Source organism: Dunckerocampus dactyliophorus, chromosome 16 (assembly GCF_027744805.1).
Source record: "Dunckerocampus dactyliophorus isolate RoL2022-P2 chromosome 16, RoL_Ddac_1.1, whole genome shotgun sequence".
NCBI lineage: Eukaryota > Metazoa > Chordata > Actinopteri > Syngnathiformes > Syngnathidae > Dunckerocampus > Dunckerocampus dactyliophorus.
Window position 1 is genome coordinate 20,113,058 of NC_072834.1, and position 27,741 is coordinate 20,140,798.

At 40.8% G+C, this 27,741-nt stretch overlaps 1 protein-coding gene across 1 annotated transcript; it reads left to right on the top strand.

The window, feature by feature from the left end:
• On the top strand, positions 1-27,741 carry LOC129169068 (solute carrier family 22 member 4-like). Its single transcript, XM_054755068.1, has 12 exons — positions 1-207; positions 8,927-9,109; positions 9,287-9,390; positions 13,070-13,224; positions 21,093-21,264; positions 21,408-21,544; positions 22,961-22,980; positions 23,664-23,734; positions 23,806-24,020; positions 25,661-25,843; positions 25,922-26,057; positions 27,628-27,741. The coding sequence occupies exons 1-12, from the start codon at positions 1-3 to the stop codon at positions 27,695-27,697; spliced, it is 1,653 nt and encodes a 550-aa protein (XP_054611043.1). The 3' UTR covers positions 27,698-27,741.

A 27,741-nucleotide genomic window follows, 5' to 3' on the forward strand; every position in this document is an offset into this window, starting at 1 on the left:
ATGAGGGACTACGATACCACCGTGGACTTTCTGGGACAGTGGGGGCGATTCCAGATGATGGTGTTCTTCATGCTCTGTTCCACCATCCTGCCCAATGGATTGAGCTCCTTCTCCCTGGTCTTCGTCACGGACACGCCCAGACACCACTGCCTGGTCCCCGAGGTCAACCTCAGCCAAGACTGGAGGGAAGCTGTGATCCCGAAGGAGGTACTGCACATCTCCTAACAATACAGAATGCAGGATGTTCAGCATTGTCATTGCTGCAGCTGTTTGAAACCTTTGAACGCGACACTGTCTATTTCTTTTCTGGTTTAAAATTGACCCCTCGTGAGTTGCTACCACAGCATCAACGAGTCTTTCTACAACAGAAAATTCAACTCATACAAAAGACACCCCAAAACAAAAGTATTCTACAAAAAACAATAACACAACACAATACAGCAACGTCATACCTAAAAGCAGCTCATATCAAAAAAGAACTAAACAAGGAACAAGGCAACCTACTTGTATTCCACAGATTAGCAGCCCAAGACAACACTTCTTCTATGTTGAACATGTTCTTGCCACAGGGACAACCATGTCACCATTTGTCTGCCGTCTGGTAGAGTGGCTGTGTCTCTTGTAAGCAGAAAGGATTTTAGAATGCAAGATTTTAGGCTTCATACTGGTCTGAATAGTATCAAAAATAACAAGGAGATTCTTTCAAAATCTATTTTCCATTTGTAACAATGAGGGAGCTGGATGCTTACTGCCAATGCTGGTCTCTATGTCTTGTTTGCATTGAGTTGAAGCTCATGAAAGTCTTTCTTTGGGGCACATGACCAGATAACAGCAATTATCCAGTTGAGATAACACTAATGATTGGAGAATTTGTTGTAAAATAGGCACATCTTGAATGACAGCAACAGCCCTACTCATTTTAATATGACAAGACCAGTTCTTCTGAAATAGTGGGGCGGGCCTCCCTGGAGGTGCAGAGAGCCGTTGGAGGGGGCGTGGGACTGTACTAACACTGCAAAAACAGCCATAGCAACCATTGGCAAAAATGGGGTAAGCAAAAGTTTGTTGGCTAGAATTCTTATAACTAGAATACTTTTCTTGTGACTTTTAAGAATGTAATGAGTCTTAAAATAAGCAAGTTTTTCTTAGTCACTTGGCTAGATTTAAGTAAATTGTTCTTATTATAAGGTATGAAGTAAGCCAAATGTTCTTTTAAGATTCTTAAATTGAGACAAAACTTGCTTTTATGAGGCTAGATTTAAGCCAAGATGTTTTCATATTCTAGATGTAGGAGTACAATTCTATTTTCTTACAATATCTAGAGCAGTGGTTCTTAACCTTGTTGGAGGTACCAAACCCCATCAATTTCATATGCCCATTCACCGAACCCTTCTTTAGTGAAAAATAAAATGTTATTTTTTTTCAAATTCAAGACATAGGTATATGTTTGTTTACTGGTGCACAAAATGACGCAGACAGGACGCTGACTCCCATCACGGTCTGTGATACATGTGAAGCCATGCTGTACATATTCGTCCGACCACTTTCTTTTTTTGCTTGACATAGTTAGTAAGGATTAAAATATTAAGAACAAAATCACACGACGTGCTACCACATCAGTCACACGTTGACTACTTGATGGCGCGTTCCATTTGTACTTGGAAGTGGGAAGTCGGAGTGAGAGTGACGTGATCTCTGAGTTAAAAGCGTTCCAGTTGCCAAGTCAGAAAAACTTCACGCTATAGCAATATTTTTTATAAATTATTTATTGATTATTTATCGTTTACACACGAGGCAGACATCATTAATTGTTAACTCAGAGGTGGTGTGGATGCTCTGACTTCCAAGTTGAACATTCCGTGTGTTTTAGTCGGGTGTTCTCGCTAGGAACTCGGAAATTCCAACTTCCAAGTACAAATGGAACGCACCACGAGCGCACTAAATTCTTCGCAGCACTGATTGGCCAAGGCAAGCAATGTAATGTGACTATCTGCAGCCAGTGATGACTAAGCGGCGGTGTGTCATCACGAATTGACACGATGGGTCCGGTGTGTCTTAAGCTCCGTGGCGGAGGCTCCGCCGAACCCCTGGGACCGACTCACCGAACCCCTAGGGTTCGATCGAACCCAGGTTAAGAACCACTGATCTCGAGTCTCTAGTTAACCCATCATGCGGAAGGAATCAGGTACACAGGGTTGAGTGTGTGAGTTCCACAAAGATGTGTTCCAACGGAGATTTGAACCCAGGATTTTAACCACTTGGCCACCACGCAGCTAACACCTCTTCTTGTCAACATGTTAGTTATGTTGGTTACTTCTTTTCAACAAGCAGGTAGCAAATTATATGCGATGCACGACATTGGGTCCATCAGAACGGGAAGAGACAAGATTTTAACATTAATTTTAAGAGATTTAATGGTAATAGTAATGGTTTGATTAATTTTAACATTCTTTTCAATTAAGTATTCATCACATGTCACAATTCACAATTCCACATGTCCAAAAGGAGTAGGAAGAAGCACAGCATATTCAATCCTATAGCCCCTCTCATCAATTTTTGATGTATTCAACTAGAAGAGAGTGTATTTGGAATACAGGAAGTGAACAAATGTATTGCAATTGATGTAAAACGGAAAGTGGGTAGGATTAAATAAGGTTTGCTTCTTCTTACTCCTTCAGGATATGTGGAACTGTGAATTGCAATATGTGATGTATTCCAATGTAAGTTCTTTGCATGTTCGAATAAGTCAAACCATTACCATTACTAATACCTCCTGGTTTTACATCACATTGCTAATACATCTCACATCAAGTGCTGATACATTTGTTCATTTCCCATTCAACATGTTCCTTTTGCATTTTCTGAATAACACAAGAAATGATAAAGCAATAGTAAAATATTACAATGCAGTTGAGGTCTGTATGTGAGGTTTGACAAATTGCTGTAAATTGCAGAAAGTGCTTGTCAGTCAGGTCGAGAACCGGATGAGGCCGACGAGCATGCAGATGAGCTTCCCTGAGATGATCTCTGGCAGTCTGTGCAGAAATTCTTTGGTTATGCAAACCGATTGTTGCAGCACCTGTCTGGGTGGTTGGTCTCACACGATAATGAAGCTGAACCTGCTGGATGTGTGAGGCCGGTTGTGGGGATAATTTTTAATAAACAGAATCAACAAGGTGAGCACATGAACATGGACGAACCGATATGTTACAGTTATTCAAAAGTAGTCACGAGGAAGCAGGGGAAGACGACCAACTTATTGCACACAACTCGAAAAAAAAACTGGAAGTGCAGCAGAGCCTTTGTCCCGACAGCCAACGCTTACTGAGGCGTTTGCTTGGCAAAGTAAAATCTTGAAATGATGTTGAAATGAAATGTTTGACAGCCAGTACAAATTGCTTGGGAGAGTTTACATGTTAGAAACAGCAATTCCTGAACTAGATAACCGAGTGAAAGAAGACGTGTAGAAGGACATCAAAAACATTTACATTTTACGCCGCCAACATTGAGGTTTTTTTTTGGTCTTTTTTTGTTTAGTTTATCATGTTGTTTGTTTAATGTATTGTATTTAAAACCTCTTAACATTCCGATTATAATTATAGACATTCCGATTGTATTAAATACTCTTAAGTAATTAAAGTTTATTGCATTTGATACTACGTATTCGTATTATTATGCTATATATATATAATTAAAAAATGGGCTCAGAACTTCTGTGTCACGCTAATTGTGTCTTAGGCTCACAGGGTACACTTGAGTACCATCTGTGGTTCAAATATGCATTACACCTAACAATAATTATCAATGAAAAAATGGTATCAAAAAATGTGGCAGAAATGATCAAATATTGACAATAATTTGCCGCACAATTATCGACCAGCAAACTTAGTTATCGTGTCAGGCCTAAGTGTGGCATTTATATTTTTGTTCAGTATGTGTTCATATGTGCTTGAACGATGCTGGTGCCAGAAACATATACAGTGTTTTGCACAGATAAATAAATTAACAGAGGTGCCAACCTCGGGGAAATCTTTAATGATGATATGCGGTATTCCCATAAAGATAAGCAGAATGTTTGTTGATGCACAGTAATGGTGATATGAATAGTGTTCATGCTTATCTCAGGATTCACACAAACCTTGAAGTATCCATACAGTATATATTTTGTGGCACACTAGTATGCTCATGTGTCAGCATTCCCATAAAATTACACTTAGCATGGAGGGAATGATGGGTGTCAATCCTCATTTAAATTTTTTTTTTACGTGTTCTATAAACTCATGAATGCTCATCTCTCAGGATTCCCATAGAGATCCATCCATCCATTTTCTTCCGCCTATCAAGGGTCAGATCACGGGGACAGCAGCCTAAGCAGAGAAGCCGAGGCCTCCCTCGCCCCCGCTACGTCATCCAGTTCCTCCCGGCGGATGCAGATGCTTTCCAAGGCCATTTGAGAGACATAGTCTCTCCAATGTGTCCGGTACCTCTTGCCGGTCAGATGTTCCCGGAACACCTCACCAGTGAAGCGTCCAGAAGGCATTCTGTTCAGGAGCCCAAGCCAAATGATCTGGCTCGTCTCAGTGCAGAGCTCTACTCCAATTTCCTCCCAGATGATGCAGCTTCTTAACCTATCTCTAAGGGCGAGCCCAGCCACCCTAAAGGAGGAAACTCATTTTGGCTGCTTGTAGCCGCGATCTTGTCTTTTCGGTCACTATGCAAAGCTCATTACCATAAGTGAGGTTAGGAACGTACATCGACCGGTAATATGATAGCTTTGCCTTTCAACTCAGCTCTCTCTTTACCACGATGGACCGATGCAGAGTACGCACCAATCCACCTTCGATCTTGTGATCCATTCTTCCCTCTCTCGTAAACAAGACTCCGAGATACTTAAAATCCTCCACTTGGGGCAGGATCTCATCCCCAACCCGGAGATGGCACTCCACCCTTTTCTGGGCGAGAACCATGGACTCGGACTTCCCCATCCGGCCACTTCACACTTGGCTGCAAAGCGAGAGCCACAGCGAGAGCTGTGGCTCATGGCTCGATGAAGCCAGCAGGACCACATCATCTGTAAAACGCAGAGACCCAATCCTGCAGCCATTAAACTGAATCACCTCAACGCCCTGGCTGTGCCTAGAAATTCTGTCCATAAAAGTAATAAACACAATCTGACAAAGGCAGCCCTTGCGGAGCGCAACCCTCAATGGAAATGAATCCGACTTACTGCCGACAATGCGGACCAAGCTCTGGCACTGGTCTTAAAGGGAACGAACTGCCCAATTCAGGCAGTCCAATACCCCATACTCCTGGAGAACCCCCCACATGATTCCTCAAGGGACACGGTTGGATGCCTTCTCCAAGTTCAAATCTAGACTGGATGGGCAAGCTCCCATGGACCCTCAAAGACTCTGCTGTCAACTGAGTGATCATGTTGATGCACAAATGGGGAAATCTACGAAGAAGTTCCAGGAGATCGTGGAAAAGCAAGAAAATAGCATAGCACAAAAGCAAAAGGATACCGTAGTGCAAATGCTACTGAAATTTGACAAAAAGCTGGAGCATATTGAGGAGTAGATAATGAATTTGGATCCCATGCAACAAAACATGGGCTCCGTGCAACAAAACGTGGGCTCCTTAATGAAGAAGGTCCAGGACTTGACAGATGAAGTTCAATGTCTGAGAGTGGAGAACAAAGAATTACAGGAAAGTAATGCAGCACTGAGAGCCACTCTCAAAAAAGAGACTGAAGAAAAAGACAAGACCATTGAGCAACTGAAAACCACCATAGATGACATGGATCAGAACACCCGAATGAATGATGTGGTCGTGATGGGGCTTCGGATCAAACCTAGGTCCTATGCCAGGGCAGTGGCGAATAAGGACGATCAAGACGAAATGGATGTCGCCTCAACGGAGCAACAAGTTGTCATCCCTTTGCAATCTAAGGAGGTGGACGTACAGGAAATTCAAGACTACACTGCTATAACAAGGAAAGAAGCTGAAAGGTACAAACGTCTACATGAATGACCATCTGACAAAGCGCAATGCTGAAGTCGCTAAGAAAGCACGTGTTCTGAGGAAGCAAGGACGGATCCAAGTTACATGGAGTGCAAATTGCAAAATCTTCATCAAATTGATTGGAGGACCAGAGGCCAGAGTTCTTCTTGTCAACGACATCACGGATCTAGAAAAATACTCAAGTCTCCCAACATGGAGGAAAACAGCTTTAATATGCCTCAAAATCTACAATTGGACACTTTTTGTTTCACAGATCACAAACAATTGGATTTGGAAAAAGACATTGATCCTGACTCAAACTTTTTTTTTTCAAATCACAAATTACTGTTGTTATTATACGGAGGAGCAATACAACAGTAATCTTAATATCGTCAATAAGTTGTCAATTATCCACATAAACAGCAGAAGCATGTATGCAAACTTTAATGACATCAAACAATATTTGAACCAATTCAAGGAACCCTTTAAAGTAATAGCAATCTCAGAAACTTGGATTAATGCGAACAAAGGTATGGACTTTGAACTGGAAGGATATGAAATGATATGTATAAACCGCAATAACTCCAGTGGAGGCGGTGTGGCTGTGTACGTGGACAAACATCTGAACTACAAAATGGTAAAGAATATGTCATTTGTTTTTGACAACATCCTAGAATGCATAACGATTGAAATCTGTAAAGAAAAAAGAAAACATGTGTTAATACATTGTGTAGATAGAACTCCAAAGTCAAGGATTGGAGTGTTTGAGGATTGGATTAAGACAACGTTTACAGACAGAGGTCAAAAAACAATTTTTATTTGTGGAGACGTCAATATTGATCTTTTGAATCCACATAAGTAAAAGGAAATAGATGACTTCATAGAACATTAGCGCACTTAAATAGTCTTATAAGGAACAGCACTAAGAAAGCAGACTACCCTCACTATTTTACGGTTGAAAACACTAAGGATGATATGAATGAGGTAGTTGAAAAGTTTAACAACTATTTAGTAAATATTGGACCAAAACTGGAAGACGAAATTCCAAAACTGTGGACAATGGACGAATGGAATGAAACCGTAGATAGGAATCTCAATTCCATGTTTCTCACTGATGTAACTAAAAAGGAAATCACTGACATTGTCAGAAATTTTAAAGCAAAAACATCAACTGATGGAATCAAAATGGAAACAATTAAAAGGGTTATCAATGAGATTGTAGAACCGTTAACATATATTAGTAACTTGTCATTTCAGACTGGAAAATTTCAAAATGAAAATAGCTAAAGTGGTCCCAATTACCAAAAATGGAGATAAACATCAATTTACAAATTACCGACCAGTTTCCTAATTACCCCAATTTCTAAAATTATCAAGAACGAAACACAAATTTATTAATAAGAATTAATTACTAGCAGGTAGTCAATATGGATACGGAGCTAACATTTCAATTTCTATGGCACTGATTGAAATCACGGAGGAAATTACTAATGCTATAAACCGTAGTGCAGTTGCAGTATTCATGGATCTTACAAAAGCCTTACAGTGTTACAATTAATCACAATAATTTGGCAACAAAATTAGAAAGGTACAGAATCAGAGGATTAGTTGTGAATTGAGTTAAAAGCTACCTAGCAAACAGGAAGCAATTTGCAAAGCTAGGAGAATACACATCTGCAAGTTTAAATATGACATGTGGAGTACCCCAGGGGTCAATATTGGGACCAAAACTGTTCAATTCTGTATATCAACGTCATTTTTAAAGTGACAAAGGACTTAAAGTTGGTATTATTTGTAGATGATACCACTGCCTTTTGTTGTGGGGAAAGCACACAAGAACTAATTAAAAAGGTCAAGGATGAAATGGTCATATTAAAATCATGGTTTGATAAAAACAGATTATCCTTGAACCAAAGTAAAACTAAAATAATGCTTTTTGGAAATAGCAGAAAGGATATGTACGATCAAATACAAATAGACGGGGTGGATATTGAAAGAGTGAAAGAAAATACACTTCTGGGGATCATAATAAAAAATGAGTTGGAAATCTCATATTAAAAATATACAACAAAAGGTGGCGAGAAATACTTCAATATTGAATAAAGCAAAATTTGTTCTTGATCAAAAATCACTCCACGCTCTTTACTGTTCTTTGGTATTACCATATCTAACTTATTGTGTGGGGTTATGGGGCAATCATTATAAAAGCAGTCTTCACTCACTCAATGTACTGCAAAAAAGATGGGTGAGGATAATTCATAATACCGCGTATAGAGAACATACAAATACTTTATTTTTAAAATCACAGATATTAAACTTTGCTGATTTAGTACATTTTAAAACTGCTAAAATAATGCAGAAAGCTAACAATAGCTTGTTACCAAAAACGTACATACAGTATTTCTCTATAAGAGAGGAGAAATATGATCTTGGATCAAAATTTAACTTAAAACACTTGCGAGAACAACGCTGAAAAGCCACAGCATTTCAGTATGCGGAATTAAATTATGGAACGGCTTGAGTAAGGAACTCAAACAAAGCACCAAGACGAGCAAATTCAAAAAACAATACAAGCAGTTAATGTTTACTAAATATAAGGCAGAAGAGTCTTGAACTTGCTTTATTATGCTTGCCTTCATCTTATTTATTTATTATTATATTGATTATTCTATGGAATAAAATTATATGGAATACAAGAAGTGAATAATATGCACTGCACATGATGTGGAACGGATGGGGGGTAGGATTAAATAAGCTTTGCTTCTTCTTGCTCCTTTTGGACATGTGGAACTGTGAAATGATTCATAGGATGTATTCCATTGTAAGCTGCATGCATGTTCAAATAACATTAAACCAAACCAAACCAAACATGCAAATGCTAACTAGTGGGCTAACAGTTTGTGTACCTTGTGGTTTGGCTTTGGAGGAGGTCAACGGGGAGCTGGTGAAGAGCCAATGCTGCAGGTACAGGCTGGATGTGGTTCGCAACCTCTCTGACATGGGTCTGGTTCCCGGTCGGGACGTCAACCTTAGCAGGCTGGAGCAGGAGGACTGCGTGGACGGCTGGAGCTACAGCAGCGAACACTACCAGTCCACCGTGGTCTCTGAGGTGACTGTGCTGCTCATCATGCTTCTGCTCTCTTTCATGTCGTCATGTGTGTGATTCATGTTAAAAAACAATGTGAAGTGATGCAGATTTGCACCTGATTGATTTTTGACTTTGCCTAAGTCTATTTTGTCAGCCTAATGGTGCCAAACGCCACCGTCACTCGACTTGCATTTCCAGTTTGACCTGGTGTGCAGTGAGAGCTGGAAGCAGCCACTGACCTCCACCGTTTTCTTCCTGGGAGTTCTTGTGGGGTCCTTCTTCTCCGGAGTGCTCTCAGACAGGTACGCCGCTGAAAGGAGAGCGACACCAGGGTTTCCCCTGGGATTTTTTTGAAGCTCTGCATGGGAGGGCGTAGTGCCACCGCTGTGTCTTGCCGCTACTGCGTCTGCAGTTTTTTTTTATAATGACAAAAAAAATGTTTATGATTTATTTATTTATTTACTAATCTATTTATTTTACTTTCTTGAACAACCAACAGAACATGAACAGAGAACATTGCAAAACTGTTAATTTCATGGCAAAGTTGCTGAGAACACTTAAAGTGAGAGTCTAAAATGTCGAGCCTCCTTTTGCTACCTGACCTATTTAGTCCAGTAGTGATGGGTCACTAGTACAAAAGTTCACCATTTTGTACAGTTTGACACAAACCTAAATTTAATTTGATGCCTGTTTTGGAGTAATACGAATACATGGGAAATGCATTCCGTCCATCCATCCATCAATTTTCTATGCCGTTCATCCTCATTTGGGTTGCAGGGGTATGCTGGAGCCTATCCCAGCTGACCTTTGGGCGAGAGGCAGGGTACACCCTGGATGGGTTGGGAAATGAATTGTTCAGTAATTTATTTTTTATTTCAAAATAACACAATTCATAAAATAATTTAAATGTATATTAGAAATCAGTCCTGTATAAAGAGTATAAATTGAAAGTCCAGGCTTATGATAGCACAGGCGTATCCAACTTGCAGCACTATTAAAGCTACTTTGACAAAAAGGAAGGCGAGGTGAGCTACATTATTTGTTTTATGTGACTTCCAAGATTTAAATTTGTACTTTATTTAAAAAGCACATCTCCACTTAATGTGCTCATCTGTCATTAAATACAGGCGTCATGAATAGAACACATAAAAACACTAAGAGGTAAAGTAAATATTCTTTGGTGAACTACTCAACATCAGCTGGTGAGCTACTGCTAGCATACGAGCCTGTTGGAAACCCCTGTGGGAGCATCACTATCTTAAAGCTGGTATTCTGCAAAGCGAGTTTAGTGGGTTAGCGAGCTGTGTTGTGTGGAAAGCCGGACTTGCGTGTTCAGCGAAGGTAGCTCTCTTTTAAAGCAGCTGTATCGCCATGGTAACTTAGGCTAAACTCATAGTCTGGTCGGGAACAGGTTATGTCCAGGCTTTCAGCTTAAAATCATCCAAGAAAGTGCTACTGTCTCACTAAAAAATAAAAAAAAGAGTATTCCCTGATTATATTATCCATCTATAAGTGAGATAACGTTTCAGCCAAGGGAATACGCTAGATATGCTCACACGAGCAGCAGAAATAAAATTAATAAAATTAATCTTAGCAGATGTAAATGTCCTAGGCGTGAGGCCTTGCGTGAGTACTGAGCCTGTTAGTCTTCTTATTTTACAATAATTGCTGGAGGAATAAACACTCTGAGGCATAAATCAACTGCATTAAAGCACTTGTTTTATTATAAAAAGGGAAAACGGGATACAGCAGACTAAAATATTTAAAGAATTTATGACATCAAAAACTAAAGTTGTTGCTCCAATGCATTTATTTTTTAAATGGGTAAGTGTTAATATTCTCAAAATTGTGCAATGTTGAGTGTTGATAAATGAAAAGGCTAGTAGGGTATAGTTTTTATAATAATCATTGTTAACCTGCAAATTCATACGCTGAATGCTGGCATGCCAGCAGTCCTCCCTCGCTGTACTGGCGGCCACACTGTTGCTTTTGTCAGTCCTAATCTTTTGGGAACTCCTCATAACACTCCATAAAAATTACACACTGGCTGGGATCGCTTCACTTTTCAGCGGAAGTAGAATAATGTGACGTCAAACATCCTTTTTCATGTGAACGCGCACTTAGCACAACCGGACTGGACAAAATAAGTTCATAACCATCGCCGCGGGACCGATTGAGTCTGATTGCAGATGTTGGGTTTTGCCGAATTGCATCTTGAGCACAAAGCCCGGGCTGTTTGAGCTACTTTCTCCGTAAACCCCCTACGTGTTTATGTTGAACAACTTAGACACACAACTAGTGTTTTGAAGACAAGCCATAAGTATTATAATGATAACAAGAGCAAGATTGCTAAGTGACACTATAAAACGTGAACATGATAGCCACATGTAGCTCGCTTGTGGGACAAAAACCAGTTAGCTAGCTGCCGCCAGAGAGGCAGTGAGAGCCAGGCAAAATGTGTAAACAGAGATGCCAGAAAGTGGAATGAGATTGAAACGTGATCGATGACATACACTGGCATAGCACATACACTGGCTTAGCCTGTGAAAAGCTGTCGTCAATTGGCTCCACATTTAATGGACTATTTTTCATTCTCTCAATAATAAGAAAGAAAGTGAACGTCAACACAAGACGGGTCACGTACTTTTATCCGGTCACACGTACGCAAGTGCCAACAGGGCAGACACGCAATTCTGGTGCATGTTTATCAAAATAAAGCGCAGTGAAACAATTTTATCATATTTTAAATGGTTTTCATTGCATACAATATATTACTTAACATTGTTTTCAAGTAAAAAACAACTTGTTTTTATGCTGTGGTGGCTGTTATTTTGTCGTGGCGGTGTGCCACGATCAGTTAACGGAAACCCCGGGAACCGTCATCAGTCATTGTTGATATGACATGTTAGCAAATAAACAGCTTTCAGAGGAACAAAGAAATCACTTTCAAACCACAGTGTCAATCAAAATGAGCCACAACATTAGCTGCGCTTGATTTCTAATACAGTCGTGGCCAACCTACAGCCCGTGGCTGATGGGGTTTTTTCCAAATAAAACTTTCTTCTTGCAAATTTTCTTCTCATAGTAGCATGTCTTTGTTCCCATATTTTGACCTTTTCCTCGATGTTAATTTCCAGAAATGACAACTTTTAGTTTTGTTTGTCATGATATTACAACTTAAAAATAAATAAATAAATAACATTTATTCTTTATTATTTCAACTCTAAAATGTAAATTTTCCTCATATTCCAAATTTATTCCTGAGCAATTGCAACTTTTTTTTGCGTGAGAATATGAGTTTTATCTCTGATTATTTTGACGTTATTCTCGTAAAATTATAGCTGTTTTTTTTTCATTTCTGCTGTTGTTGTATTTTCCAGCTATTTCAACTTTCCTCTTGTAAACTTTTATCTTAATATTATGACTTTATTCCCATAATATTTTGACCTTATACCCATAATATAATAACTTTTTCCTTAACCAAATTTTGAAAAAATGACAACTGTTTCTCATTATAGAACAACTTTAATTTTTTTTACAACTTTTTATTTCATATTTCAAATTTATACTACTAAAGTTATGCTATTTTTCCTCATATTACGTTAAATTACGACTTTTTCTCGTTAGATGACAACTTTTTTCTCTTAAGTTGATTTTATTCTTTTAAAATTACTGCTGCTTTTTCTTTTTTTTTCTCATAAAATCTACAAAGTGACAGAAGAAAGTTAATTCGTAGTTCTACTTGTTTTGCTTTTCATGTTTCTTTACTTACTTTTTAATAATGCATCAATTGTGCAAATTTGACGATGATGTCATTATCCGCCCCCCCAAACCGCTCCATATCCCACCACCGCCACAAAAAAAGTCCAAGGAAACACTGTTGACTGTAATGTTGTAGTTGTTATAAGCGTTCAGCATTCCACATTCATGTACAATACAATCAGTCCAAGGTGACGATTTGCTGCTTTCATCTTCTTTCAGGTTTGGCCGTAAGCCAGTTCTGTTTGCAACCTTGGCAGTTCAAGCCGTGTTCAGCTTGGCGCTGATCGCCGCGCCCTCCTGGGAGGTGCTGTGTGTGCTTTTTTTCTGCAGCGGCTTGGGAAACATCTCTAATTACGTCTCCTGCTATGTGCTGGGTAAACACACACACATAATGCTGTGGATCAAACGGTATACGGTAATCCCTCGTTTATCACGGTTAATTGGTTCCAGACACGACCGTGGTAGGTGAATTTGCACAAAGTAGGATTCCTTATTTGTAAATTGAATATTTTGGTAGTTGGAGCATAGAAAACTTGTTTACAACCTTCTAAATATGTTTTTTTTTTAACATTGTTAGAGCCCTCTAGACCAGGGGTGCTCACACTTTTTTAGCCTGCGAGCTACTTTTAAAATGACCAAGTCCCAAAGATCTACCTACTAGTATAAATATAGAATTGATATACATTTACTATATTTATTAAAAAAAAAATATGAGTAGGTATTTATGTACGTTATACATTTATATCAGGAGTGCACACACTTTCTCAGCATGCAAATACAGTAGTACCTCGCATAACATAAACCTCCTTTTACATAAATTCCACTGAACATGAAGAATTTATGTAAAGTTTTTGCTTCGTATTACAGAAGAAATTCCATATAACATAAAGCGTCAAGTCAGTGCAAGTCTTTTTTTTTTCAATCTACTTTATTAATGCCTCAAGTCGGTGCAGGTTCAGACTAACACTTGGTGACGCCTTCTGACGCATCACGCTCTCATTGGCTGATTTTCGGGGCACCGCCTCCGCTCTCATCTCATTGGCAGATTATCGGGGCACCGCCTACGCTCTCATCTCATTGGCTGAGTTATACAGCACATACGTGAGTTTGTGTGAGAGACAGGCTTCTCCCTTCAACCTCCTTCCTCTTCGTAGTCGCCCTGAAACTAACCTTAACAATTAAGTTAAGTTACAAATTAAAATTTTGCACACAGCATTATCGTGTAGTGCGTGTGCGCTTGTCTGTGAGACCAGCTGACTCTTAGACTCTTTGAGTCGCGTTTCGACTCAGGCTAGTCCTCCTCCTCCTTCCTGCCTCCACTTGCGCTCCTGATCAAGACATCTCGTGAACGGTAGGATTGTTTTTGTTTTTCAGTTTTATTCATTCAGTCATGGAATCGAAAATGGAAACAATTAAAAGGGTCATCAATTAAAAGGGTCATCAATGAGATCGCAGACCCGTTAACATATATTAGTAACTTATCATTTCAGACTGGAATATTTCCAAGCAAAATGAAAACAGCCAAGGTGGTTCCAATTTTCAAAAAAGGAGACAAACACCAATTTACAAATTATCGACCAGTTTCCTTGTTACCACAATTCTCGAAAATTGTGGAGAAGCTATTTAATAATAGGTTGGACAAATTTATTAATAAGAATGAATTATTGGCAAGTAGTCAATATGGTTACAGAGCCAACATTTCAACTTCTATGGCACTGATGGAAATCACGGAGGAAATCACTACTGCCATAGACAACAGAAGATGCGCAGCCGCAGTATTCATGGATCTGACAAAAGCTTTCGATACAATTAATCACACTATTTTAATTTCAAAATTAGAAAGGTACGGAATTAGAGGTTTAGTCTTAAATTGGGTTAAAAGCTACCTAGCAAAGAGGAAACAATTTGTAAAGCTAGGAGAATATACATCTGGGAGTCTACACAATACGTGTGGAGTACCACAGGGGTCCATACTGGGACCAAAACTGTTTAACTTGTACATTAACGACATTTGCAAAGTAACTAACAACTTAAAATTGGTCTTATTCGCCGATGATACCACCGCTTTCTGTTCTGGTGAAAGCACACAAGAACTCATTAAAAAGGTCAAGGATGAAATGGTCATTTTAAAGTCATGGTTTGACAAGAATAGATTATCTCTGAATTTAAGTAAAACTAAAATAATGCTATTTGGTAATAGTAGAAAGGACACGTACGACCAAATACAAATTAATGGAACGGATATTGAAAAAGTGGAAGAATATAAATTCCTTGGGGTTATAATAGATGAAAAAATGAGTTGGAAATCTCATATTAAATATATACAGCAAAAGGTGGCGAGAAATATCTCTATATTGAATAAAGCAAAATATCTTCTTGATCAAAAATCACTCCACACTCTGTACTGTTCCTTAGTATTACCATATCTAACGTATTGTGTGGAGATATGGGGAAATAATTACAAAAGCAATCTTCACTCACTCACTGTACTGCAAAAAAGATCTTTGAGGATAATTCATAATGCCAAGTATAGAGAACATACAAACCCTTTATTTTTAAAATCACAGATATTAAAATTCGCAGATTTAGTACACTTTCAAACCGCTAGAATAATGTATAAAGTTAATAATAACTCGTTACACAAAAATCTAATTAAGTATTTCTCAATCAGAGAGGAGAAATATGATCTTAGAGGAAAATTAAACCTAAAACATTTATATGCGAGAACAACGCTGAAAACCCACAGCATTTCCGTGTGTGGAATTAAATTATGGAACGGATTGAGTAAAGAACTCAAACAATGTACCGAGATGAGCAAATTCAAAAAACAATACAAGCAGTTGATGTTTGCTAAATACAAGGCAGAAGAGTCTTGATTGTTCTGTCAGGTTGGTTATTTTATTTTATTTATTTATTTATTTATTTATTTATTTATTTATTTAAATTTTATTTTTTATTTATTTATTTTTATTTATTTTTTTTTTATAATTTTCTTTGTTGTGTTTAAAAAAAAAAAAAAAAAAAGGAAAGGAAAAAAAAAAAGGAAAAAAAAAAAAGCTTTGTTCTTATTTATTTATTTAGTATTGTCATCATTATTATCATTATTATGAATGTTCTCTCTTTTTTGGGGGGAGGGCTATCTCACCGTTATCTATTATGTGTTATCCTGACTATCACTGAAAACATGACATGGAATCCAGGAAGTGAACTACATGTACTGTACTAGATGTAGAATGGATGGGGGGTAGGATTAAATAAGATTTGCTTCTTCCTACTCCTTTTGGACATGTGGAACTGTCAAAGAATGATTCACGAGATGTATTCCATTGTAACCTTCATGTTCAAATAAACTAAACCAAACCAAACCAAACCAAAACCATTTACAGTAATCTTATTTATTACCTTATTTTATATTGGAATGTTACTGTACTATGTTTATGCTAATGTTTTCTTATATTTTCCCACCATATTTGGTGGACTTTGAATATTTTGAAGTGCCAAAGGGGTGAGTTTGGGAGATCTTGGAATGGATTAGGCTATTTACATGTATTTTACACTTCGTATTACATAAAATCCCTATAACATAAAGGTTCTCGGAACGGATTATTTACGTTGTATGGGGCGTCTACTGTACAAGTCCAAATGATCTACCTTTTTCTAAAACATATAACACATACAAAATGTAACCAGTACCCTGAAACCCTGTAACCACGAAAGTCGATTATAAATATGAATGATTAGTATTTCATATTCACATTTTCAAACTTTACATGTAATTAAAGTAGTTGCTGTCATAATTCACTTCAATTTGGAAATAAAGATAATTCCACATAAGTCCTAAATAGTTGTGTACATAACCTGAGTACTGGTAATATGTCAGTCAAATTAGTGTGTGACATTTATTAGGGCACACAGTTCATGTATTACATCCAGTTAGCATTTGCTATCAAACATTACCCATGTACAACAATTTAAAATGATTATGCAAAAGTCAATGCAGCTAAAGTCAAGGCAAAATATTGAAAAGGTTTCACCAATGGGCACATTTTTAATTTCATCATGAAATAATAGTTTAAGAAGCCAACGTGTAGAAAACACTGATTTCTGTAGTAGAGTTCATGACGCCAAGCAAAGCCAGTAAACAATACACTTTTTTTCTACATAACTAGCCGCTACAAGTGAACAGATAACTTTAGTTATAGATATAGGCATCTTACCGCAGAGTTAGTTCATCCATAATCACAATAATAAAGATGAAAGTTGCATCTTCGTGTGTAGCTTGAAATGCTGCGGGGGAGCAAGCACGAATCAGGAGGGGAGCTTAATGTCAGCGGACTGATGTCATATGACGACTACAAAGTGACGTTTACGTGATCGACCCAAACTACCTTGGCGATCCACCGCTAGCTCGCGATCGACGTAATGGCCACCCCCGCTCTAGACATTAAATAACACCCCTATAGTCACCTTTACACTTCTATTACTCCTACGCTTCTTCACAGACACCTGTTGTTTGTTGTGTCTGTCACTGGCTCGTTCACGGACGTCTCCATGGCAATTGCTGTGATACCCTGCGAACTGAGGCTCCAAGATTGGGCACCTGCCGGGGGAACGTCTTCGGGCCTACACACTCACGCAACCAAGGACACTCACATGTGCATTCGGACACACATCCCTTCCCTTATCCAACGCCTTCGCCGCTATATCCACCTGGTGCTGGCGAGACGGGGACCACAGCTCTTGCCGATAATGGCTGCATTAGCTGTGGCTGGCTGCTGGCCACGCTGGGATCACCTCCACTCCCCTTTGCCCTCTCCCCTGGTGCAAGTCTTGCGTTCATGTTGTAAAAGTGTGTTTATTTATGCCTGTATATGCTGAGGTTTTTCAACAGTCCCCCACTGTACTCCCCATAGGAGCTTAGTTTGGAATTGTCTTTTTTTCCCTCCCCTCTCCTCCTGTTGTTCCCTTTCCTCTCCCTCCTCCATTATCCGTCATCCTGTCCTGTCTACCCCCCGACTTACTGTATACTATGTTGTATATGGATGGATGGATGGATGATTGCACAATTCCGCTTGTACCGCTGTGTAAGTGGCAAGTAAAGGCTGATTCTGATTCTATTACCCAATATAGTAGACATAACCAGGGCATAACATACCCAGAAAATACATCATAAGTCATAAATAAGACTTGTGCTCTTGTGTTGGAGTGCTAGGGGAGATGAATGGGGGATGGACAGGGAGTGTTTTTATTAGGGATTTCTATTAGTAATTATTGTGCCTGTGCCTAGTGGTTAGCATGTTGGCCACACAGTCAGGAGATCTGAAAGATCTGGGTTTGGATCCGACCGTGTGTGGAGTTTGCATGTTCTCCCCCTGTGTGTGTGGATTTCTTCCTACATTTGAAAAATATGCATGCTAGGTTGATCTAAATTGTCCTGCCCTGCGATTGACTGGCGACAAGTCCAGGGTGTACCCTGCCTCTTGCCAAAGTCAGATGAGATAGACTCCATCATACCCCTGCAACCCTAGTGAAGACAAGCACCATAGAAAATGAATGAATGAATGCATTTTGTGCCTGTTGTCAGTTAATTCAAACATGACAACAACTTGTCAGGTGCTTGTGTGTCTCACCTAACATTACAGTAACATTAGTGACACCGAGTGACCACCACATAATAACAATAATAATAACACATTTTATTGAAAAAGCGATTTTCAAAAAACTCAAAGACGATTTAGGCAAGAATTAAGAGATGTGTATATGTGATGTGAGATATATAAGTTATCAGCTAAAAGCAGTGTGGAACAGGCGTGTTTTTAAGTCACTCTTGAAGTTGGTAAGGTCTGCAGTGCCATGGATGTGTGGAGGAAGTGAGTTCCGAAGGGAAAGGGGGCAACAGAGAAGGCTCTCTCCCTCCAGGTTCAGTGGGTAACCTGGGTGCTTGGTCCTACGTCCCTATAGGGACGGTCATCCGGCATCAGCCGGCATCTGAGGAGCGAAGGGTACAGGAAAGGGCGTGGGGGTGGAGCAAGTCTTTAAGGTAAGAGGTGGCCTGGTTATGAAGTGCTTTATGGGTGAGTAAGAGGATTTTGAATTGGATGCAGAAAGGGATAGGGAGCCACTGGCGGTTCGAAAGGACAGGGGCGATATGGTCTCAGGAACGGGTATGGGTGAGAGGGCAGGCGGCAGAGTTTTGAATGTATTGGAGTTTATTAAGGAGATTGGTTGCTGTTACAGTAGACAATGTGTGATGTGATGGAGGCATGACTGAGGGCGAAGGCAGGTGGTGTTCTTGAGGTGGTGAAAAGCTGTTTTTGTGATTGCTTTAAAGGAAAAGTGTACTTTTTTTGGAATTTTGCCCATCATCCACAATCCTTGTGTGAGACATAAACACCCATGTCTTTCTTTTTTCTGTGCATTCTAAAGACATTAAAAACAGATAACAAGAGGCAGGTAATTAATGTACGTAATGGTACACACCTATGCTGCCTACAAAGCCCGCTATTAAAGCACCTCCAAAAACCTCCAAGAAGATATTATGGTTATATATACATGCTTTGAGCATGTAGTAACATGCACATTCATGATAACGTACTTTGGTCATTTTAAACATTAGAGGAATTTCCTTCCTTGGCACATTGATTTCACAAAGCAACAGAGAAAGGAACGCTACACTTAGCGTTAACTTATCCAAACTCAAAAAGAAAAATACAGCAGCATGTGTGGCCGCAGCTCCAATATGTAACGTCACCTTTTGCTAGTGGCCTGGGGCATTGTGAGCGAGTGTGTGGTGAAGCTAGTCGCTAGCCAGCTAGTAGCTAGCCGGTGTGGTGTGGCAAGGTGTCACTACTAGAATAACATAGTTCTTGGGCGTAACAATGTTAATACAATTATAACACTGTCGATGTAGCTTGGTTAATATGCAGGTCACATTATATGTAAATTGTTGAGTTTTTTTGGGTTTTTTTCAGAAGGCTTTATAGGTGCAATAGGTGCATCCCATTACATGCATTCTTAACTTTTATATCTTTAGAACGCACAGAAAAGAGAAAGACATGTGTTCATGTCTCACATACGGTTTGGGGATGATGGGCAAAATTTAAAAAAAGTGCACTTTTCCTTGAATGTGTTGGGAGAAGGTGATCTTACTGTCTCAGTTGACTCCAAGGTCGAGGGCGAGAGGGTGGACTTTCCAAGAAAGTTGGAAGTCTTTGACTGTTGAGGTGAGGTACTTGGGGCATATTATGAGGATTTCAGATTTGGTAATGTTGAGTTTAAGGAAATTTGTTTGCATCCATAAGCTAATATCAAAAAGAGACTTTGAGAGAGTAGAGTGGGTCTGAGGGTGGATGAAGTTAGAGGATATGTAAAGTTGGATGACATCGGCATAACAGTGGAAACAGAGACCGCGGCGATGGATAATCTGACATCTGACCAAGGCTGAGGAGGTAGAGCATGAAGTGGAGAGGACCAAGCACCGAACCTACATATCATCACAACGTCTTTGAATGCGTCTTCTAAATGCTTTATTTGTATTTTATTTTGTTTAGCCATTTATATGCTTGAAAATGTTTGATTTAGGCAAAAAATACATACAATTTGCTTCAATATGCATATGTTTTGACTAGAAGTACAACAGCAAGATTTATTAATTCAAATATTTTTGAAAAACCACGATCGAGTGGAGTCACCTAATTCGAGCTGCAAAGCGTCGAGGGATTACTGTAATTGCTATTCACATCTTATTCGACAACATTCACTGTATTGCTACTCACAGAGAAGGGAATTCAAAAAGTCTTACATCGCAGCACCAACAATCATTCTGTGCTTATAGGACATATTACTTCTTATGAGCAAAACAAATACACTCAGCTAAAAAATACTCTACAAAAATACACTTTTGCTTTTGCTCCCATTTTTAATTATTTAAAAATAAAAACTATGAACGGTCGCTAACACAGATTTGTCAAGAATATTTCAGAGTGATAGTCATGTTTTTGATGAGTGTATATCTTACTAGCTTAAAATGCGTATTTTTGTTCTTGAGTTCACATATTTAATCTTAATACTTCATCACAGTGTCTACATTTTTGGTTTCTGCTCTATTAAACATTTTTATGATTGCAACGTCTCTCTATGTGAAGTTACTTTACTGCTACATACTTGGAGCCTTTGAAGTTTAGATTGGACAGTATCCTGTTTGACAGGACTGACATCACTTTTTGTTTTCTCTACTGTGCAGGCACAGAAATCTTAACGGGCAACGCTCGGGTGGTGTACGCATCGATGGGCGTGTGCATTGGCTTCGCCTTGGGCTACATGATGCTGCCGCTAGTAGCTTACTTCCTCAGAAGCTGGAAGGACTTGACAGTGGCCATCACTGTGCCTGCCCTGTTGTACATCCCCTTCTGGTGGTGGGCTGTGGTCATTACTAGAAAAGATTCACCTGAAGGTTGTTACTAGCTATCCGCTTTGAGATTCCATATGGTTGTGTGTGTGTGTGTGTGTGTGTGTGTGTGTGTGTGTGTGTGTGTGTGTGTGTGTGTGTGTGAGACAGGATCCTCCCAGAGTCTCCGATGTGGTTGTTGTCTCAGGGACGAGTGGCGGAGGCCGAGACCATCTTGAGGAGAGCTGCAAAGATGAACAGAGTGGAAGCTCCGGAGAAAATCTTGGCCGATTACATGATAAACGCAAGTCAACTACATGTTCCTACAGCATACATTCACCAGACACTTCTTTAGGTACACCTGAAAACATGTCTGACGTTAAAAACAAATCGTTCTCCAAAATGTTTCCTCTCTCCTTAAAGTTGCCCTAAAAGACAAATTATCCTCCATACCAGATTATCCCATGAGTTGGAATAAATCTGCGGTGCTTCCTATCAGTTGTGTGACTCAAAACTTTATTTTTCTTTCCAAATATCTGGTTCTTAATATTTCCTCCAGGCTGTCAGACATGACACGTCATCATATTATTAAACTATATATTAATATTCAGGGTTCTAATCTCCGTTGTGCATCGCTATGTGGAGTCTGCATGTTCTCCCCGTGCGTACGTGGGTTTTCCCCGGGTACTCCGGTTTCCTCCCACATTTCAAGAACATGCATGTTGACAAGTAGGTATGAATGTGAGTGTGAATGTTTGTCTATATGTGCCCTGCCATTGACTGCCAGTCCAGGGTGTACCCCGCCTCTCGCCCCAAGTCAGCTGGGATAGGCTCCAGCATACCCCCGACCCGAGTGAGGATAGAAAATGGATGGATGGATTAATATTCAAAACAATAGAAGATGGTCTCACACCATGGAATCACTTGCCGATATCACTCATGGGTAGAGTAACTACAGTCAATATGATGATTTTCCCTGATTTCTGTCTGGTCAGCGCCCCCAGTGTGGCTGGTGTTGGGGTCCTGGCTGTCCCTGGTCCCTGGCTCGGTGCTTGCTTGGCTATGGTGGTGTGGCGGATTTAGGTCCCTTGTTCGGGTAGGCGGTTGGCTGCCGAGTGGGGTCCACTGGTGGTGCCCTTTAGTGGTGGCAGGGGTCTCTATAATCGAGTGGGCCCTGTCTGCAGAGGTGGTGGGGCATGGGTTTGGGCTTAGCTCTTTCTTCTCACTCTTTTTCCCCCAATACACTACCTCCCACACCCCTTGGGGGTGCGTCGGGGTCACACACTTCACACAGTATCAACCCCCATCCTTGCACCTCTGTCAAATAACAGACTGATACTTCATTTATCATCATTATTATTATTACCTTTATTATTACGATTACCCTGACTGTTATTTTTATTGATTATAAAGGATGATTATTGCTATTGCAGCTACCCAGTGGCAGGGCCCCGAAGGTGGATGAGATCCGCCCGGAGTTCCTTAAGACCCTGAATGCTGTGGGGGTGTCATGACACGACTCTGCAGCATCGCGTAGACATCGGGGGCAGTACCTTTGGATGGCAGACCAGGGTAGAGGTCCCGCTTTTTAAGAAGGGAACCGGAGGGTGTTTTCCAACTATTGGACGAGTGAGGGAAGGATGGAACGTAAGATCGACAGGCGGATTAGTACAGCATCTGCAGTGATGCGGACTCTCCATCGATCTGTTGTGGTGAAGAGGGAGCTGAGACGAAAGGCAAAGCTGTCAATTTATCATTCGATCTACATTCCTACCCTCATCTATGGTCATGAGCTTTGGGGAGTGACCGAAAGGACAAGATTGCAGGTACAAGCGCCCAAAATTAGTTTTCTCCGTAGGGTGGCTGGCTCTCCATTAGAGATAAGGTGAGAAGGACTGTAATCCGGGAGAAACTCTGAGTAGAACTGATGCTCCTTCACATTGAGAGGAACCAGATGAGGTGGCTCGGGCATCTGGTCAGGATGCCTCCCAAACGCCTCCATGGAGAGGTGTTCAGGGCACGTCCGACCGGTAGGAGGCCTCAGGGAAGACCAAGGGCACGTTGGAGAGACTATGTCTCTCAACTGGCCTGGGAATGCCTCGGGATCCTCCGGGAGGAGTTGGAGGAAGTGACCAGGGAGAGGGAAGTCTGTGCTTCCCTGCCTAATGCTGCTGCCCCCGCGACCCGACCTCGGACAAGCGATAGACATTGTTATTGCTCATTGCTACAAACATCTCTTAGTAGAATGCAGTGCAGAAACTGCAACCACAGCAAATATTGTTACATAAAACCTTCTGGAAGTGTCAGTCATGTGCGTGTGTACCTAATGTTGTGGCCAGCGAATGTAAAATGACGTACATGGTGACTGACAGCACTCACAGTTGTTGCATCTTGTAGGCAAACAAACCTGAGGCAAGGTCTGTGCAGCGCTACACTTTCCTTGACCTGCTGAGGAGAAGAAGCACCGCAGCAACAACAATCATTCTGTGCTTTGTGTGGTGAGTGACACACACACACGCACACATACACAACCATGTTATCTGGAGTAAAACCACTGCCGTCTCACCAGGTTCACTATGAGTATCTGCTACTACGGCCTGTCCCTGAACACATCACGACTCCACTCGGACCCGTACATCAGCTGCTTCCTGTCGGCCGTGGTGGAGGTGCCGGCATACAGCAGCGCCTGCTTGGCCATGCGCTTCCTCCCTCGACGCATGGCCGTCGCCCTGGTCTTCCTGGTTGTTGCCTTGTCGCTCTTCTTCATTCAGCTGGTACCTCAAAGTGAGTGGGAGCAGCCGTGTCAGTAAAATGTCGACAAGAGTGCACGATTCAAATAGATAAACGTCTTTCAAACCACATCAGCCATTGGTGAACAACAAAAAAAACATTTATAAACTAAAATCTAAATACAACAGGTGCAGGCAGTGAAACACCAGATCCAGAAGATGGTGAGAAAAGCTTGCAATAGTGTATGTGGAAGTGTACATGAAGGTACAATGCCACCACCTAAAGGGCTAGAGTGGATTTTCACATGTTGAGGATGGGTCGGCCATGGTGGGCGTCTCTACTGGGCTCCATGCTACAAATAACAAATAGCTTCAACGAATGCGAACTGTGACTCTAGTTGCCTCAAATGTGATTTAACAAGTAGGCTTCTTACTGAGACAAAGAGAAATAATCTCTAAAACAGTCAAATTTGGAAATAAGAGGTAGGACTTCAGAAATCTTGCATTTGACGTTGTAGACCAGGGCTCTCAAACTCAATTTAAATGTGGGCCAGTGGAGGTAGAGTCCAGGTGAGGCAGGGGCCGTGTCAACGATTCTCTTCAGAATCACGTTTCAACAAAGTGACTATACTGCAAAAACTCAATTTCAAGACAGTAAAAATGTCTAAAATGTCTAAAAAAGCAACAGTTTATATTTTTTTCAACAAAGAAAAAAATATCTTCTCTAGCAATTCTCACATATCCAGCCAATTCTTATGAAGACATTTTTTGCCAGAAATTTGCTATTTTTTCCAATAACAAGCTAAAAACTTAATCGTGATTTTTCTTCAGCAACACATTAAGAATATTTGTCTTAAATTAAGACAAACTAGAACAAAACTGGTTACCTACCTTTCTAAATTTAAGAACGCACTCGCACAGAAAATACATCTAAATATTTGCTGATTTCGACCCAATGTGAAGGCTGCACTGCAGATGTCTGAGAGCATAGGCTACCAAGATATGTTATGGTCAAGCTAGTTATAAAGTATTACTAATCTTCTGATCAGATTAAGTTTTTTCCATTAAATACAAGCTTGTGAAACAGGATTGTAGTTATGAGAATTATAGCCAAGCTAATTTCGTTTACCCCATTGGCAAATTTTTTGCTTGAAATAAGAAAAGTTGTGACATCTTTGTGTCGAGTTTGCATGTTTTCGCCGTGCATGTGTGGGTTTCCCTGCCACATTTCCAAAACGTGCATTCTCGGTTAATTGGAGACAGTAAATTGTCTATAAGCCTAGGTCACAACCGAACATACGATTTTGAGACCGGTGTTAGCTTTAGCACGTGCACTGTCCATGCACCAGCTGTGGAACAGTCTCGAATACAAACAGGAGGAAGCCCAGATAAACACACAAGTTAGGAACCAAAAGGCTCAAGCGGTTGCCCAGGCCCCGATGTGAATGTGATCCAGCAGGCACCAACAGTAGAACAGGTCCCGGAACAAGTCAAAGACCATGCTACTGTTTTTATAAACTACAACTCAACAAGGGTACCTTTGCACTAAACCTGGACGCCAAGTAGGGGGCCATAAATATGGTTCCATGGGCCATGAGTTTGAGACCCCTGTAGCAGACCCTTAATGTTCTTGCATTAAAACAGATCTGACCCAAACGGACTGAAAATGTGTCATATTTGCGCCCTCACCCTCAGGTGTATTACAGATGGCTGTAGCCTTGGAGATGCTGGGTAAATTTGGAGTGACCGCCGGCACATCGCTTCTCTTTGCCTTCACCGCTGAGCTCTATCCAACCGGCCTGAGGAACACGGCGTCGGGGACGTGTGTCACGGTTTCCAGGACGGGAAGCTGCATTGCACCATTTCTGCTGCAATTGAGTGAGAGCATTTGGGCACTGCCGTCTTATTGAAACTTACTACTTGCTTCATTTAAAAACACAGTCTTTGTTTATACAGACGTTTACTTCAAGTATCTGTCTTACGTCACCTTTGGGTCTCTGGCCATCGTGTCCGCCTGTGTCACGCTCTTCCTACCTGAGAGTTTTAGGCGCCCTCTACCTGAGACCATCCAGCAAATGCAAAAGAGACAAAGGTAGGATCTCATCTCTGCTATCTACAGATGATGTGGTCCTGATGGCCTCATCAGGGAGCGGTTTGCAGCTGATTGTGAAGCTTCTGGGTTGAGACTCAAATACAAATCTGAGGCCCTTCGGGTTGAGAGTGAGGTCTTGCCCCAGGTGAAGGAGTTCAAGTATCTCGGGGTCTTGTTTGTGAGTGAGGGAAGGCTGGAGCATGAGATTGACAGGCGGAGCAGCGCAACATTTGCAGTCATCGCTCGCTGTACCAGACCGTGGCCGGAAGGCAAAGCTCTAGATTTACCTGTCGGTCTACACTACCGGTCAAAAGTTTTGGAACACTATAATTACTCTGGAGGAAAAACCTACATTTGTAAGTGTTAAGATGGTTTGTCTCTCTTCCATTGTTAATTTAGTTTTGAGAGTTTCCTCCATAGCGTGACGGGACTCACCTAAGACAGGGGTCACCAATACGTCCATCGCGATCGACCAGTCGATCTTTGGGACTTTGTTGGTTGATTGCAAAAATATCAGAAAAAATAAATGTATTATCTAGGGCTGTCAAATGCTGGATACAGTGGTGTGAAAAAGTGTTTGTCTGCCTTCTGATTTCTTTTTTTTTTACTTGTTTGTCACACTTAAATGTTTCAGATCATCAAACAAATTTAAATATTAGTAAATGACAACACAACTGAACACAAAATGCAGGCCCTGTGCGAAAAAGTGATTCCCCCTTAAACCTAACAACTGGTTGGGCCACCCTTAGCAGCAACAGCATTTGTGATAACTTGCAATGAGTCTTACAGCGCTGTGGAAGAATTTGGGCTCACTCATCTTTGCAGAATTGTTGTCGTTCAGCCACATTAGAGGGTTTTCCAGCATGAACTGCCTTTTTAAGGTCATGCCACAGGACTTGGACTAGGCCACTCCAAAGTCTTCATTTTGTTTTTCCTTCAGCCATTCAGAGGTGGACTTGCTGGTGTGTTTTGGATCATTGTCCTGCTGCAGAACCCAAGTTGGTTTCAGCTTGAGGTCACAACAGATGGCCAGCCATTCTTGTTCAGAATTTTTTGGTAGGCAGCAGAATTCATGGTTCCATTTATCACAGCAAGTCCTCCAGGTCCTGAAGCAGCAAAACAGCCCCAGACCATCACACTACCACCACCATATTTTACCGTTGGTATGATGTTCTTTTTCTGAAATGCAGCGTTACTTTTACGCCAGATGTAATGGGACACACACCTTCCAAAAGTTCAACTTTTGTCTCGTCAGACCACAGAGTATTTTCCCAAAGGCCTTGGAGATCATCAAGATGTTTTCTGGCAAAATTGAGACAATCCTTAATTTCTTTTTGTTCAGCAGTGGTTTTCGTCTTGGAACTCTGCCATTGTAACGGATGGCAGCCTGTGAGGCTGTGCAAGTGTACGTTGGTAAAACCTCACTCCCTCTGCCTTGAGACCTGTGCTGAACATGTGGTCAGCACGCTCGTCTCCCATTGCGAAGGTCCTGTGTTCGCCCCCCGTTGCGGGCGGTGTGAAGCAGGGCGGGGTAAATAGTCAATGAGCTTGTTCCTCCTCTGCCTTACAGTGTCACGTGTCCGTGCATCACAAGAAGAAAAACCTCCAACCGCCTGGCGGTCTTGGAAAGCCAACTGTGAACATTTCAAATGCAATCTGCAGTGGACGGCATCGATTCTTTATT